The sequence below is a fragment of the Atractosteus spatula genome, chromosome 11, assembly GCF_055471065.1.
Source record: "Atractosteus spatula isolate fAtrSpa1 chromosome 11, fAtrSpa1.hap1, whole genome shotgun sequence".
Lineage (NCBI taxonomy): Eukaryota > Metazoa > Chordata > Actinopteri > Semionotiformes > Lepisosteidae > Atractosteus > Atractosteus spatula.
The window spans coordinates 11,915,145-11,927,497 of NC_142716.1; the positions used below are offsets into that span (position 1 = coordinate 11,915,145).

The 12,353-nt window shown below is 36.2% G+C and overlaps 1 protein-coding gene across 2 annotated transcripts; it reads left to right on the forward strand.

The window, feature by feature from the left end:
- Positions 1 to 1,195: 1,195 nt before the first annotated feature.
- On the forward strand, positions 1,196 to 11,758 carry zbtb41 (zinc finger and BTB domain containing 41). Of its 2 annotated transcripts, none has more exons than XM_088927237.1 (11): positions 1,196 to 1,247; positions 2,206 to 3,352; positions 3,648 to 3,855; positions 4,692 to 4,761; positions 5,101 to 5,248; positions 5,476 to 5,605; positions 5,866 to 5,961; positions 6,219 to 6,325; positions 6,910 to 7,015; positions 7,235 to 7,323; positions 8,138 to 11,758. In XM_088927237.1, the coding sequence occupies exons 2-11, from the start codon at positions 2,230 to 2,232 to the stop codon at positions 8,779 to 8,781; spliced, it is 2,721 nt and encodes a 906-aa protein (XP_088783363.1). In that variant the 5' UTR covers positions 1,196 to 1,247; positions 2,206 to 2,229; the 3' UTR covers positions 8,782 to 11,758. The 2 variants fall into 2 exon arrangements, with proteins under 2 accessions (XP_088783363.1, XP_088783364.1); XM_088927238.1 differs by lacking the exon at positions 1,196 to 1,247 and adding an exon at positions 1,310 to 1,349.
- Positions 11,759 to 12,353: the final 595 nt, after the last annotated feature.

Here is a 12,353-nt window from a genome sequence, read left to right on the forward strand (position 1 = left end):
TATTACAAAAATGCAAACAATAGTTGTTATTATTATTTTGAACCATTTAAATCAAATTCCGAGTTCTCTGAATCATGAAGACTGAGGTCATTCCAGACATCCTTCATATGCCAAAATAGGCCAAAATGTATTGCAGGATTCCTAGAAGTATCCTGCAGGGCTCCTTCATGACTATTTTGTATTCTCTGTGAAATTAGATCCTCAAGAGGTTGCCTCTGGGATTCTTAAAGAAGTCCTGTGGGTTAGTTGTAGGACCTCTTAAGTATCTGCATCATGATCTAAAAAGAACACTAGTTAATATTGAGATTTGTTTTTACAACAGGTTAATATAAGTAAGTTATGATATATGGAGTAAAAATATCTAACACCTTTCAAATACTATTTGTATTCAGAGTTTACTAACTTTACAGCATTATGAAATAATGGATTTGTCATGCATTTCTGGGTTTTCAGACTCATTATTCTAACTAAACGTTATATGTGTCCTGGTTCTAGATAAAACCTTTGAAGAAATCTACGAAATTCCCTAATATTATTTTGTCCCTGTTTCTAAGGAAAATGGCTACTGAACCATTCACAAGCTGTTTTGTGAATGAATGTTCAGGTATTAACTGTTGCGCTCGAACTGTGTTGTACATTTAATCCTAATAAGACTGAGTAAACCGAAGATTTTGTATCTGTATCATATATCTAAACTTTATGACAAATAATTTGTGTAGAGAGGGAGCTCATATTATAAATGTTTTAAATTGCACGTTTTAAATTAAAGGCTAATTTAAAGGAATCCAAGGAAACAAACGAAAACAAAGGTGCTTCTATAACTTAAAGGATTACAGACGGTCTCTTTTAACTACCGATACCGTGCCTGAAACAAATTTCAGGGAAAAATGAGAAAAATTCTATCGTCAACAGTAACCTAATCCATTAATTTAAAGGAATGAAACTTCAGTCTTGCAGCCTTTCTTGTAGTTTTATTTTATACCCTTTGAAAAAGAACTACAAGATCCATAATTCCGTGCAACAACAAAATTTTCTTATGCGCCAAATAATTTAATATTAGCGTATTCCTCATTGTGAATTATTTCTATCTAAGTATACACTCTTATGAAACAAAATATGTTTCGGCTGCCTAAATTTCACAATGTAGATGTTTTCATAATGAAAACCATAATACGCCGGACGACCAATAGAATAGCAGGTTATTGCGATGTTGGTTTTTTTGTGTGTGAAAAAAGGAAAATAGAAAGGTGGGGCTTTTTGTCTTATTTTGGAAATAAATATTTACGTTTTTATGTTCAGTTATGTTACTTTGGGAATGTAGTAATCCTCAGTTGATTCAAAGTGTTAAGGTAGGAAATATCCAGAGTTTTCTTTGAAATAACTTAATTTTAATAAGGTGCGTTGCGTCGTTTGTCAGTGATCTCCCCTTACGGGGGGCCCGTGGGCTTGAAAAGGGGGTCCACAGGGAGGGTAACGATTTGGAGACAGAGCATCGTTGCATTAGATCGACAGCTAAAGTCGTAATTTTTTTTAGTTCGGTCTGAAATCTCCATTAAAATCAAAAAGTCCTACGCAGGGCACACAGTTCAAAATAAGCATTTCAAAGTAAATGTATTTAGAATGAAATGAGAATAGTTTCATAAGGCACAGGTGAGGACGACATTCTTCTTAGCCACAATTTCTAATACTAATTAAGTCACACTTGTATGTATAAGGTGTTTATTAGAAAACAATTATTGTAGGCCTGGATATACGCATACGAAGATATGCAAGTCGTTTATAATTCTAGGTAAATGACAATGACAGTGACAACGAGCATGGTATACTTCTAAACAGAATCTTGATTACCTGAAAAATTAGTGTAAACACTTACACAATTGTTTGAAATTATGCTCTCGTAATTTAAACATGTTCAATACGACAGACACGGAAACGGTAGCAACACAGAAATACGTTAGAAAAGTATAGTTGTTCTAATAAGCTGTTGAAACAAGATTTTTATAGACTATAGATAGAAGTTTAAACACCGCAGTGTATAGTCATGTTTAGTCCAATTTAGTCCTGTATTAATTATGCACTACCTTTTATTTACTACTAAAAACTAGTTGTACTAAAACTAGTTTTAGTTTTTCGTATTGTGCTTCCCCAGAGTAGTTTACGCAATCTAGATGCTGCAATAGCTGAGATTGTTTATTTGTTTTTCAGGACTGTGAGAACACATCTAAGGAAATGAAAAGAAGACAGAATTTATCACAAAATGTTAAGAAAAAGAGGACTATGAGCCTCACAACTGAGAAAGAGACTTCTCCGGGTTTATTGCCAAGTGGCAATAGTATCACTGTGGCCACTACAAAGAAACAACTGAAAAATCCAAGCAGCCCTCAAGAAATGTCATTGCAGCAAAAAAAGCATTTCAGCTACACACAGTACAACAGTAATTTGCTGAACTTTTTAAATGATGACCGACAAAAGACGCCATCTTTCTGTGATTTGAACATTATTGTCAGTGGAAAGCAATATAGTGCACACAAGGTGGTGGTTGCATTTGGCAGCAGCTATTTCCATGCTCACTTGAGTAAAAATCCAAATATTAATCACGTGACGGTGGATCACGTGGCAGATTCTGTGTTCCAGCATTTACTGCAGTTTTTGTACACATCGGAATTTCTAATTCATGACAGTGAAATCCCCTCTCTTCTTGAAGCAGCCAAGTTTCTTGATATGATTGAAGCTGTGAAGGTGCTAAGCAGCAATGAGTATTCAGTAGTTTCACTGCATGAACAAGAAGTTGCAGAAGAAATACCTTGCAGTGAGTCATCACAAATAGCATCAGAGTCCATCTCTAAGAATCCTAGTAATAACCAGTGTACTTTCTGCAGTCGAACTTTCTGCTACAGAAAATCATTAGAAAACCATTTGGCTAAGTCTCATAACAAGGGTGAAAAGTCCGAAGAAGATTGCCGAAATTCAGAAACAGACTCGCTCCAGACGACAAGAAGGTCTGCACGAACCCGGAAGTGCCCAGCAAAGTTTGACCAAATCGACAATGAAAGTGGCAGCTTGTCGGATGAAAACAGTCTGAGCAGAGTCTTCAGTGAGGATGAGAAATCTAACCCCACTGAAATGGAGGACAGTGAGAATGTGTCTGATGAGGAGGAAGACGCTGAAAATGAGGAAAGTTCTGATGAAAGTGGAGCAGAACATCAGAGTAACAATGAGGAGGAAGATCAGAATATGGATGCTGAAGTCCCTGATCATGATTACCCTGAAGGACTGGCTCCAGTCATCATTCACAGCGCTAACAAGAAAACTCTCAAATGCCCTAAGTGCAATAAAACATTTGACAGAGCAGGTAAGAAACTCCAGATTAGGCGAACCGAAACAAATATTGTCTATGGGTGGTCAAAGCTACTGATTAAAGAAACATGCCCATATTGCCATGCTTAATTTGTAATTACTCTTGTACAGAACCTTGTATTTGAGTCTTGCCTTTAATAGTCTCAGAGGTTCTCAGTGTGGTCCTGCTCACCCACATCTTGATGTGCATCATAATTTCCTTTCATGACTGGTTCAAAAGAAAGTTTGAGGTGCAACCTTGTATGTGACAGGTACGTGAATTGTATTTTTTTTGTTTTCTGTTTTTACAGGAAAGTACGAAAGTCACACCCGTGTTCATACAGGAGAGAAGCCTTTTGAATGTGATATTTGCCATCAGTGTTATTCAACTAAGTCAAACCTAACTGTTCACAGGAAGAAACATAACAATGAAGCACCCTTTCAAAAAAAAGAACACAAGTGTCTATTCTGTAATAAGCTACATGCAAGCAAGAAAACTCTAGCTAAGCATGTTAAGAGGTAAGGATTGCTGTGCTTTAAATAGAAATCCTAGAGTTATCTCTTGTGTTTTTTGTGGTTTGAGTAAAAGCCATCATTATGCAATCTGTAGATATGTGCTATAGACAGCAAAACATTAGAAAAACAACTTGTGGTCTGTAGAAATCTTTGACGTTATGTCTTTCCTAATAATTATGCTTGTTTGGCAGCTTCAGGCAAGCACTTATCAAAATGTTTGTGTTCACTGGGATTCCTGCTGAGTGGGAAACACTGCTGGATTTTAAAACTGCCCTTAAATTGAAAAACATTAATATGTAAATACTGGAAACAACAAAAGCTAGTCAATTAAACTGCACCATTGATTGCCCTCTATAGAAATATGATCATGGATTACTATAACTATACGTGTTTATGATTTATATTGTTGCTGTTTGTTTTTAAAGTAAAAAAATGTGTCTGTTTGTCATTAATAGAATATCTACAGTGAAATAAAACATTTGAACAAATCATTAACACTGTTCACTCTGGTGGTTAACTAACAGTAAACTGCTGATCAGTATTACCCATTGACAGTGCATGGACACTTATCACCAGTTTTCATTTTGGCAATGGCATAATGTTAAATCCACTCATTAATCTTTCATTTTAAGGACAGTTTAAAAATACAATTCTCTTTTGAAGTATTCCAGTGAACTCCGATCCATATGCTCACCACTTCATTGTCACTGACACCTTTTTTATTTACAGGCAAGGAATGTTATCTAAGTTATTTTTTTTTCCTGAATTAAGAGCTGATATACATTTTAAAGGATCTTTGCATTACATTTGGCTTTACTTGTTTGATTGCTGGATTTTAGGTTTCACCCAGATCACATTCAGGAATTTCTTTCTATGAAGAAGAGAAAGAGTGAAGGATGGAAATGTGATGTAAGTCATTTTGCATTATCCTTGGTCCAAACCATATGGACCATAATGTTGCGTATGAGTTGTATTTTGTAATTGTGATTGTACAATTAAAGTACAGATGTTAAGGATTTAAATCACTGCACACACGTGTTCTGCTAATTGATCATCAGCTTTCATGAAGAAAAAGCGAAGAATGCAATGATAAAAATAGGTCAGCATTTATTCTGTTCTACTAATTAGTTGAGATCCTTTAAGCCATGTGGCCAAAAAGAGATGCTGGTGAACATGGTCTAATTAGTTTTTATAAAAAATAAACTATTTATTGATACTAACATTTTTTTTTTCATGGAATTTCTTTAGATTTGCAACAAATCCTTTACACGTAGACCACACTTAGAGGAGCATATGATTCTTCACACACAAGACAGACCCTTCAAATGTTCATATTGTGATGACCACTTCAAGTCAAGATTTGCAAGACTAAAGCATCAAGAAAAGTTTCATTTAGGTAAAAAAAAATACTATATACATTGTAATTTAGTTAATTAAAAAAAATTATGTTCCTAAAACCTGTGCCATTTTAGAAAAGGAAGACAGACTATCACAGAGTTACCCGAATATTGAAAGAAAGGATGGTATAGTTAATAAGTAATTCATACTTATTTTGAAGTATAGGTAGAAACTTGTGTGCAATCATTTTTTTCTGAAGTTTGAAATACAATGACTGTGATTTAGGCCCGTTCCCATGTGACATTTGTGGTCGACAGTTCAATGACACTGGAAATCGAAAACGACACATTGAATGCACGCATGGGGGAAAAAGAAAATGGACGTGTTTCATTTGTGGAAAATCTGTCCGGGAAAGGTAGGTCAAAAACCTGTATTCTCAAACAGTGAACACATAAAAAGAATTAAAGTAATGAGTTTGCAGCACGCTGCTTTTAAGTTGCTTTTAGTTCCTGATTAAATTTGGAAATGTCAGCTGGAAAAACACTGCTAATCCATCAAACAGAATGAAATATTATTCAGCAAATGAAAAACCAAAGCTATGTTGACTTGCTTTATGGTTTGAAAAGGGGTTTTTATTAGTTAACAACAACCTAAAATGCTTTTCTTTCTGTACAGGACAACACTGAAGGAACATTTGAGGATTCACAGTGGAGAAAAACCTCATCTTTGCAGTATCTGTGGACAGAGTTTTCGGCATGGGAGCTCCTATCGGTAAATTAAAATTATTTTTGTAAGAAAAGAGATCAAACTGTTTGTACAATTTCTGTTTTGTATATTACAATCTACTTGTGAGAAAATGAGGTGGTGTAAAAGAAAAATGTTCTGTGTTGGGGGAATAAGATTTTTACCGTATTGTAGTACAACAGTATTTGCATTGTTGAGCTTATACAATGTTCCTTTTGAGTTACCTGCAGGTCTTTTTTCATAATATAATTGCAATATTGTAATGTTTCTTTATTCTCCAACAGGCTTCATCTTAGGGTCCACCATGATGATAAGCGATATGAATGTGATGAGTGTGGTAAAACTTTCATACGACACGACCATCTCACAAAGCACAAGAAAATACATTCAGGTACATAGATTTCAATGTTTCATCAGATAATATTTAAACATCTTTAGTTGGTGTGTTCATTCAGAAAAGCAGATGTGAGTCTGGTCAGTACCTGGATGGGAGACCTCCTGGGAAAAGCGAAGGCTTCTGCTGGAAGCGGTGTTAATGGGGCTAGTAGGTGGCGTAGTGAGACGTAAAACCAAGGTCCAAATCCTAGGGTGTTTCTCGATAAGAGTAAGGGTTAACCCGATGTCCTGGCCAAATGTTTTTCCTGGCCTTTACCAATCATGGCCTTCTAATCCCATCTATGAATTGGCTTCATCACTGATAGCTGATGTGTGGTGAGTGTACTGGCTCCCATTGGATCATACAGGTGGATACTGCACATTGATGGTGGTGGTGGGGAGTCCCCATTACCTGTAAAGTGCTTTGAGTGGAGTGTAGAAAAGGGCTATATAAGTGTAAGCTATTATTATTATTATTATTATTATTAGGGCAAGTGTGGGCATTCGGATGGCTGTCGGCCTTTTTAAAATGATATGATAGCAATTTAACAGTAATCACCATGCCAGTGTATTAGAACTGTATCAACTGGTGCTTTGCAGGAGAAAAAGCTCACCAGTGTGAAGAGTGTGGCAAGTGCTTTGGCCGTCGGGATCACCTAACTGTTCATTACAGAAGCGTTCATCTAGGTGAAAAGGTTTGGCAGAAGTAAGTAACCCAGCTGAGGAAACTGAATACCTTTTTGTTTAGAATCAAATTTGTGAATACCAATGCCCATTTGGTTCAACAGTGTACAGTATGTGGACTAAATAAATGCGATACGTATATTGAAATATAGTTGTAGGTGTACATACAATAGGTTACATAAAGTAGTGTGATTTAATGCATGAACTATGTCTTAATATATCATAACATGTTTTTTAATAGATATAAAGCAGCCGTCCACCAATGTGAAGTTTGTAAGAAAGAATTCAAAGGAAAGTCAAGCTTGGAAATGCATTTCAGGACGCATTCAGGTAATGCATTTTGAATATCATGCGCACTGTATTCTTTTTTATGATATTTTTGATTGATGTAAAGAGGATATTGGAACATAGAGGTGAGTACTGTATGTCTTCTCTGCTTAACCCTTTCTACGTTGAAATAATTGATGATGTTTGTATTTAAAAACCTAGCAATGAGAAATTTAAGCATTGATTTTTCAATGAGTTGATTGATGTCATGTCAAAAAATAATAAAACTGCAGTGGTTGGGCCCCAAAAGGGTTGTTCTATGGCAAATAAACAAACAGTGCATCAAGACATTTCAATTTTTGTTCATTACAAATGTAATTAAAATATTTTCGTAACTGGTAAATCTTTAATTGGAATTGAAAATGCTCTGAAAATGCACTAATGCCTGTCATAAAAAATCAAAAAATGTTTCACAGTATTCAGCAAAATCACTTTTACAAATATCATGACACTTTTCATCCATATCGGACAGAATGGTATTATTCTCACAAACCTTGTAAATTGGACGAATTTATAAAAACTAAACTGACATACAACCATTTCTTGCAGCTCCTTTGTAGTATAGAAACAATAATACAGTACAATTTCTACAGCTTCTAGCATCTGATTTGGAGAATTTGAGACTGCAATAGAGGTCCAGAAGAGTTTTACATGTGTGCTTTAAATTGTCTTAAAAATTAGTTTTATGACGAATGTTTTCCATTTTTGCAAAGCTCTTTGAAATATTTAATGATTTAGTCAGGCTCACAAAAGAAGTGGTTGTTCTTAATAATACCTTTGAATACTTTTTAATACCTTACAATGTCTTGTTTTAAAGGGGAGAAACCTTATAGATGTCACATTTGTAATCAGATGTTCAGAATTAAGAAGACTTTAACGAAACACATGGTGATTCACTCAGATGCACGCCCATTCAACTGTCCGCATTGCAGTGCCACATTTAAACGGAAAGACAAGCTGAAATACCACATCGATCATGTCCATGGAACCAAAGCTGCAGAACAGCCAACAGCAGATCAGTTGGAGGACAAAATGGTTTCTTTGCCTGTGGCATACGACGGCAAAGTCTATCATCCTGAGCAGTCCAAGGTCTATCGGCCAGAACCAAAGACAATACTGCAAAATGTATCCTCAGACGTATGTGTGCCTGTGACACTTGTCCCAGTTCAGATGCCAGATGTTTCCAGCCAGACTGATCTCGTAAGGCACACTACTCCTCTGCCTGCCCAGTCACATAACATCCTCTCTCCACAGCCCCAGGGTCAGCAGACAGAGTACCAACCAGCTACAGATCTGGTCTTTTTAGAGAAATACACTCTAACTCCCCAGCCAGCAAACATTGTTCATCCAGTTCGTCCTGACCAGATTTTAGATCCCCGGGAGCAGTCTTACTTGGGAACTCTGCTAGGACTTGATACCTCAGCTGTACAAAACATATCTAACTCTGACCATGGTCAGTAACATGTTTATAGTCTTGAAATGTAAAGTATAGGTACTTGAATCCTACATGTTCTCTTTCTATTCAAAATAAGTTCCTTGCACATTCTCGGGCATGAAAAACATCCCATGGACTAGTTAAATTTCATCTCTTCAAAATGTGGTCTTTTTTGTTTTGTATTCTGAAATCCAAAGAATTATTTCAATCCTTTTTTTTCCCCACTATCTTACCACTATTTTTTCCACTGTCTTACCCACAAACTAGAGGGTGGATAGTGGTTTTGTGGAAAAAATACACTTTTCATAAAATGTCAGTATCTTCACTGTTCGTGATTGGGAGTAAAAAGAATTTGAGTGCTCAAAACAAATCTAAAGGTTTTAAAGACAGTACTCAGTATTGCAGTGGACCATGTGAAAGAATTTGCAAACCAATTCCTGCATGGTGATAGTGACTCTTTGGTAGCTGAAATGCTTTTATCCCTGATTAAAAAAACATTTAGTTTTAGGTTCAGAATTCCCATCTTGCAAGGCTAGTTTGGAGCTATCTCTGGTGCAGAGAAAGCTATGTCTGAATGAGGATGGGTATGTTCACTGCAGAGACAGAATGATGCAAAACATCATTGCAGGATGCTTTGGATTTGTTGATCTAACAAGACAAAGACTTTGATGTGGTAATACCCAATATGTATGAATGTTATTGTATATTAATGGCATTTGAAACAATAACTTAACAATGCATTTATTAAAATGAAAGCTTTAAATGTTGTTTTATACATGTTCGTGTTGTGCTACAGCATGATACGTAAGATTAAAATTTCACAAACCATGAAATCTAGACATTTTGAACTCTTATTATTGTGAAATTTACAATAATTTACCAAGCATTTGGTAGGATCATATAAATAAAGCAGTTACTTTTAACTTTGAATGCGTCCCAAAAATATTATTTGCCTTTGTGGTAAATGTAGCCATTTTCTTTGTGTTAGATTTTGCCTTCAGTTCTGACTCTGTCAGACCATGCCTCAGTCTCAAGACAAGACCTTTGATGAGGCTTACCTGACTTAGCAGCTCATCTTTATTATTTTACTCAACATTTTGACGATATCTGGAACCTCCCTTGCCCTGCTTTAGTTCGCTGCTGAGAGATATCTTTTGCTACTTTTCAAAGTTGACAGGTTTCCTTTTCTGTCTTTTCTCTTCCTTCCCTTTTCTTCTTTCACTGGAGACAGACTTTACCAGCACAACAGGGTACATACAGTAGGTGGCACTCCCTGACAAAAGCTCAGTGGATTTTGAATATCTGTAGGGCCCTCTAGTGGTAGATGCTGTGCTTCACAAGGTGCAAACAAGGTCTCCTGCCTCGTTGCAAATTTCTGGCCCAGAACACCTTGAGGTATTGAGCCATTGAGCCTGCACACGTGACTGCGTCTTTGAGGTCTCAGGGTTTTAATCTTCAGCGCAGATTTAAACTCCCAGAGATCTTGAGACAGGGTTTTTTATATTTACATAATATTCGTTAAACCTGGGAGATCTTAACCTTTTGAGGTCTTCTCACAGTCTCAGGTCTTGATACAAACTAGAGACCTTGACAGAGCATACTGTGAGGCCTAAATGATGTCTTGTAGTGGATTTGTATTCCTGTAAGTTTTGGAAGAACTGGATTACGATCTCAAGATCTTAATAGGGACTTGAGATTCAACATGGGACCTGGTTGCCTTAAGTACTCAATGTAATTTTGTATTTTTTGGGGCCTGGAGTAGAGAATGTACCCTAAACTACCCTGAATCTGTGACAAAAGATGTACCCCTGGCATGTCTATGAGCCTGACTGGTTCAAACCAGTTTTAAGTCCTCGAATATTGTGTTCCAAGGCACACCTGGAAACTTTCTCAGCTGTCCAATATATGGTGAATGTGAGACCATTGTGCTCACTGCCCTCCCAGCTGTGGTCTGCATGAGTCCAAGTGTCTTTACCTACTGTGCAGTGATGCAGTACCACTATGGGACCTTCCAGTGGTGTCAGACATGCATTTCAGATCTCTTCGGTTTGCAGACTTGTGTTTTCTGTTGCTCACTCCTCCTGGTATTAATGTTCTGCCAGCTTTTGAAGATGGATATCTTTCAGTTCCCCACATTTGGTTCCAAGAGCAGGCACTGTCTCCTGTTGGAGTACTACCCATCAGTATGTACCAGACAGCACCCTTCAGGGCATCTGACTTGCTGATTATATGTCATAGACACAGCATGACCTCTTATGGGATTCAGGGCCTTTTAGTCAGGCTCTGTATTCCTTTTATATCTCTCTATCACTGTTATCTTGGGCTGCTCAACTTCGTAATTTCTCAAGAGATAATTACATTTCACCTTAAAGGGTAAGCAGAGTTGGTTACTTGCCAACTAAATGCAGTCATTATCCTTCTGGCTCATTAATATTGGGATTCAGAAGGTTGCAAGTTTAGCAAAATAGTGTGATGAGCTGCTGTGTTGTTGCATCATGGGGTGATGTATCAGGGTTCAATTTGAACATCTTCACAGAACATATTGCTAAAAAAAAGGGCAAAAGTGCTGAAGGCACCTCTCACCAGGAGGTAATAACTACATTTCTTTTCGGTGAACTAAGATTATGGTAACCTTGCTTTTTTCTAAAATGTGAAATACCAAATCTCAATGTGTGAGATATATGACATATTATTAGGAGTCACCCCAGTAGAAGTGTAGTTACGTGGCTGAAGAGTATTACAGTATATATTTGAATGTTTAATGTCTTGAAGATGTTATGTTCAAATATTTATGTTTTTTTAAATACCATTCCCAACTGTAGCTTGCATTTATTGCTTTTTTGTTAATGATTTTAACAGATTTGCTGCTACATTTTATACTCTGTTGTCAATTATATATTTCTTTAATGCTTCTCTTATTATCAAATGTAAAGATGTATATCACTCTGAATTTCAGATGCATATGTGCAAATAAAAGTTTTTTTTTAATTATGTAATATTTTCATATTGACATTTTCCAGTTATCTCCTGAATCACAACATTCTCTTTCAAAAATAAGAAACTCTGAAGTAACACTTGTTTATTGCAGTAAGAAACATTACAAAGAATGGTATGGAAATATTTTCTTTTATACTATTTTTAAACTCGCCTATCATTAAAGGACTTGGTAGGTTGCTTCAACTTTCATACTCACAAGCTTCAGTATATAAATGCACAATCTTTAAAACTGTCTTGAAACCTTTACTTAAGGATCCATATGCAGTTGTAGTCTGTTTTAAAAAAACAATATAATTCTCATATGCCTCATAAATGCTTCGATGTGTAGTTTGCAACTGCACACACAAAACAAAATTGCTACTAACTGTTCCCTGAATGTATTGTAACATCCCTACATACATTGATCCAGGAATGTAATAATAACTTAGTCTTGACAACAAACTTAGTGGCACTTGTATTGTAAAACATATATATTCAGCTACATTTTCAACCAGTATACTTTAACTTGACTCCACTGTTACAATCTTGTAAACTAATCTTGCCAAATTTCCATAGGTTAAGGAAATTGGAGACTGCAAAAAAGATTACTGCCTTAGCATTG

Bases quoted from the DNA above. Each gene is read 5' to 3' on its own strand.
- zbtb41 (XM_088927237.1), top strand. From the start codon at position 2,230: ATGAAAAGAAGACAGAATTTATCACAAAATGTTAAGAAAAAGAGGACT. The intron at 5,606-5,865 runs GTAGGTCAAAAA...CTTTCTGTACAG, and splicing joins GGAAAATCTGTCCGGGAAAG to GACAACACTGAAGGAACATT. The intron at 5,962-6,218 runs GTAAATTAAAAT...ATTCTCCAACAG, and splicing joins CGGCATGGGAGCTCCTATCG to GCTTCATCTTAGGGTCCACC.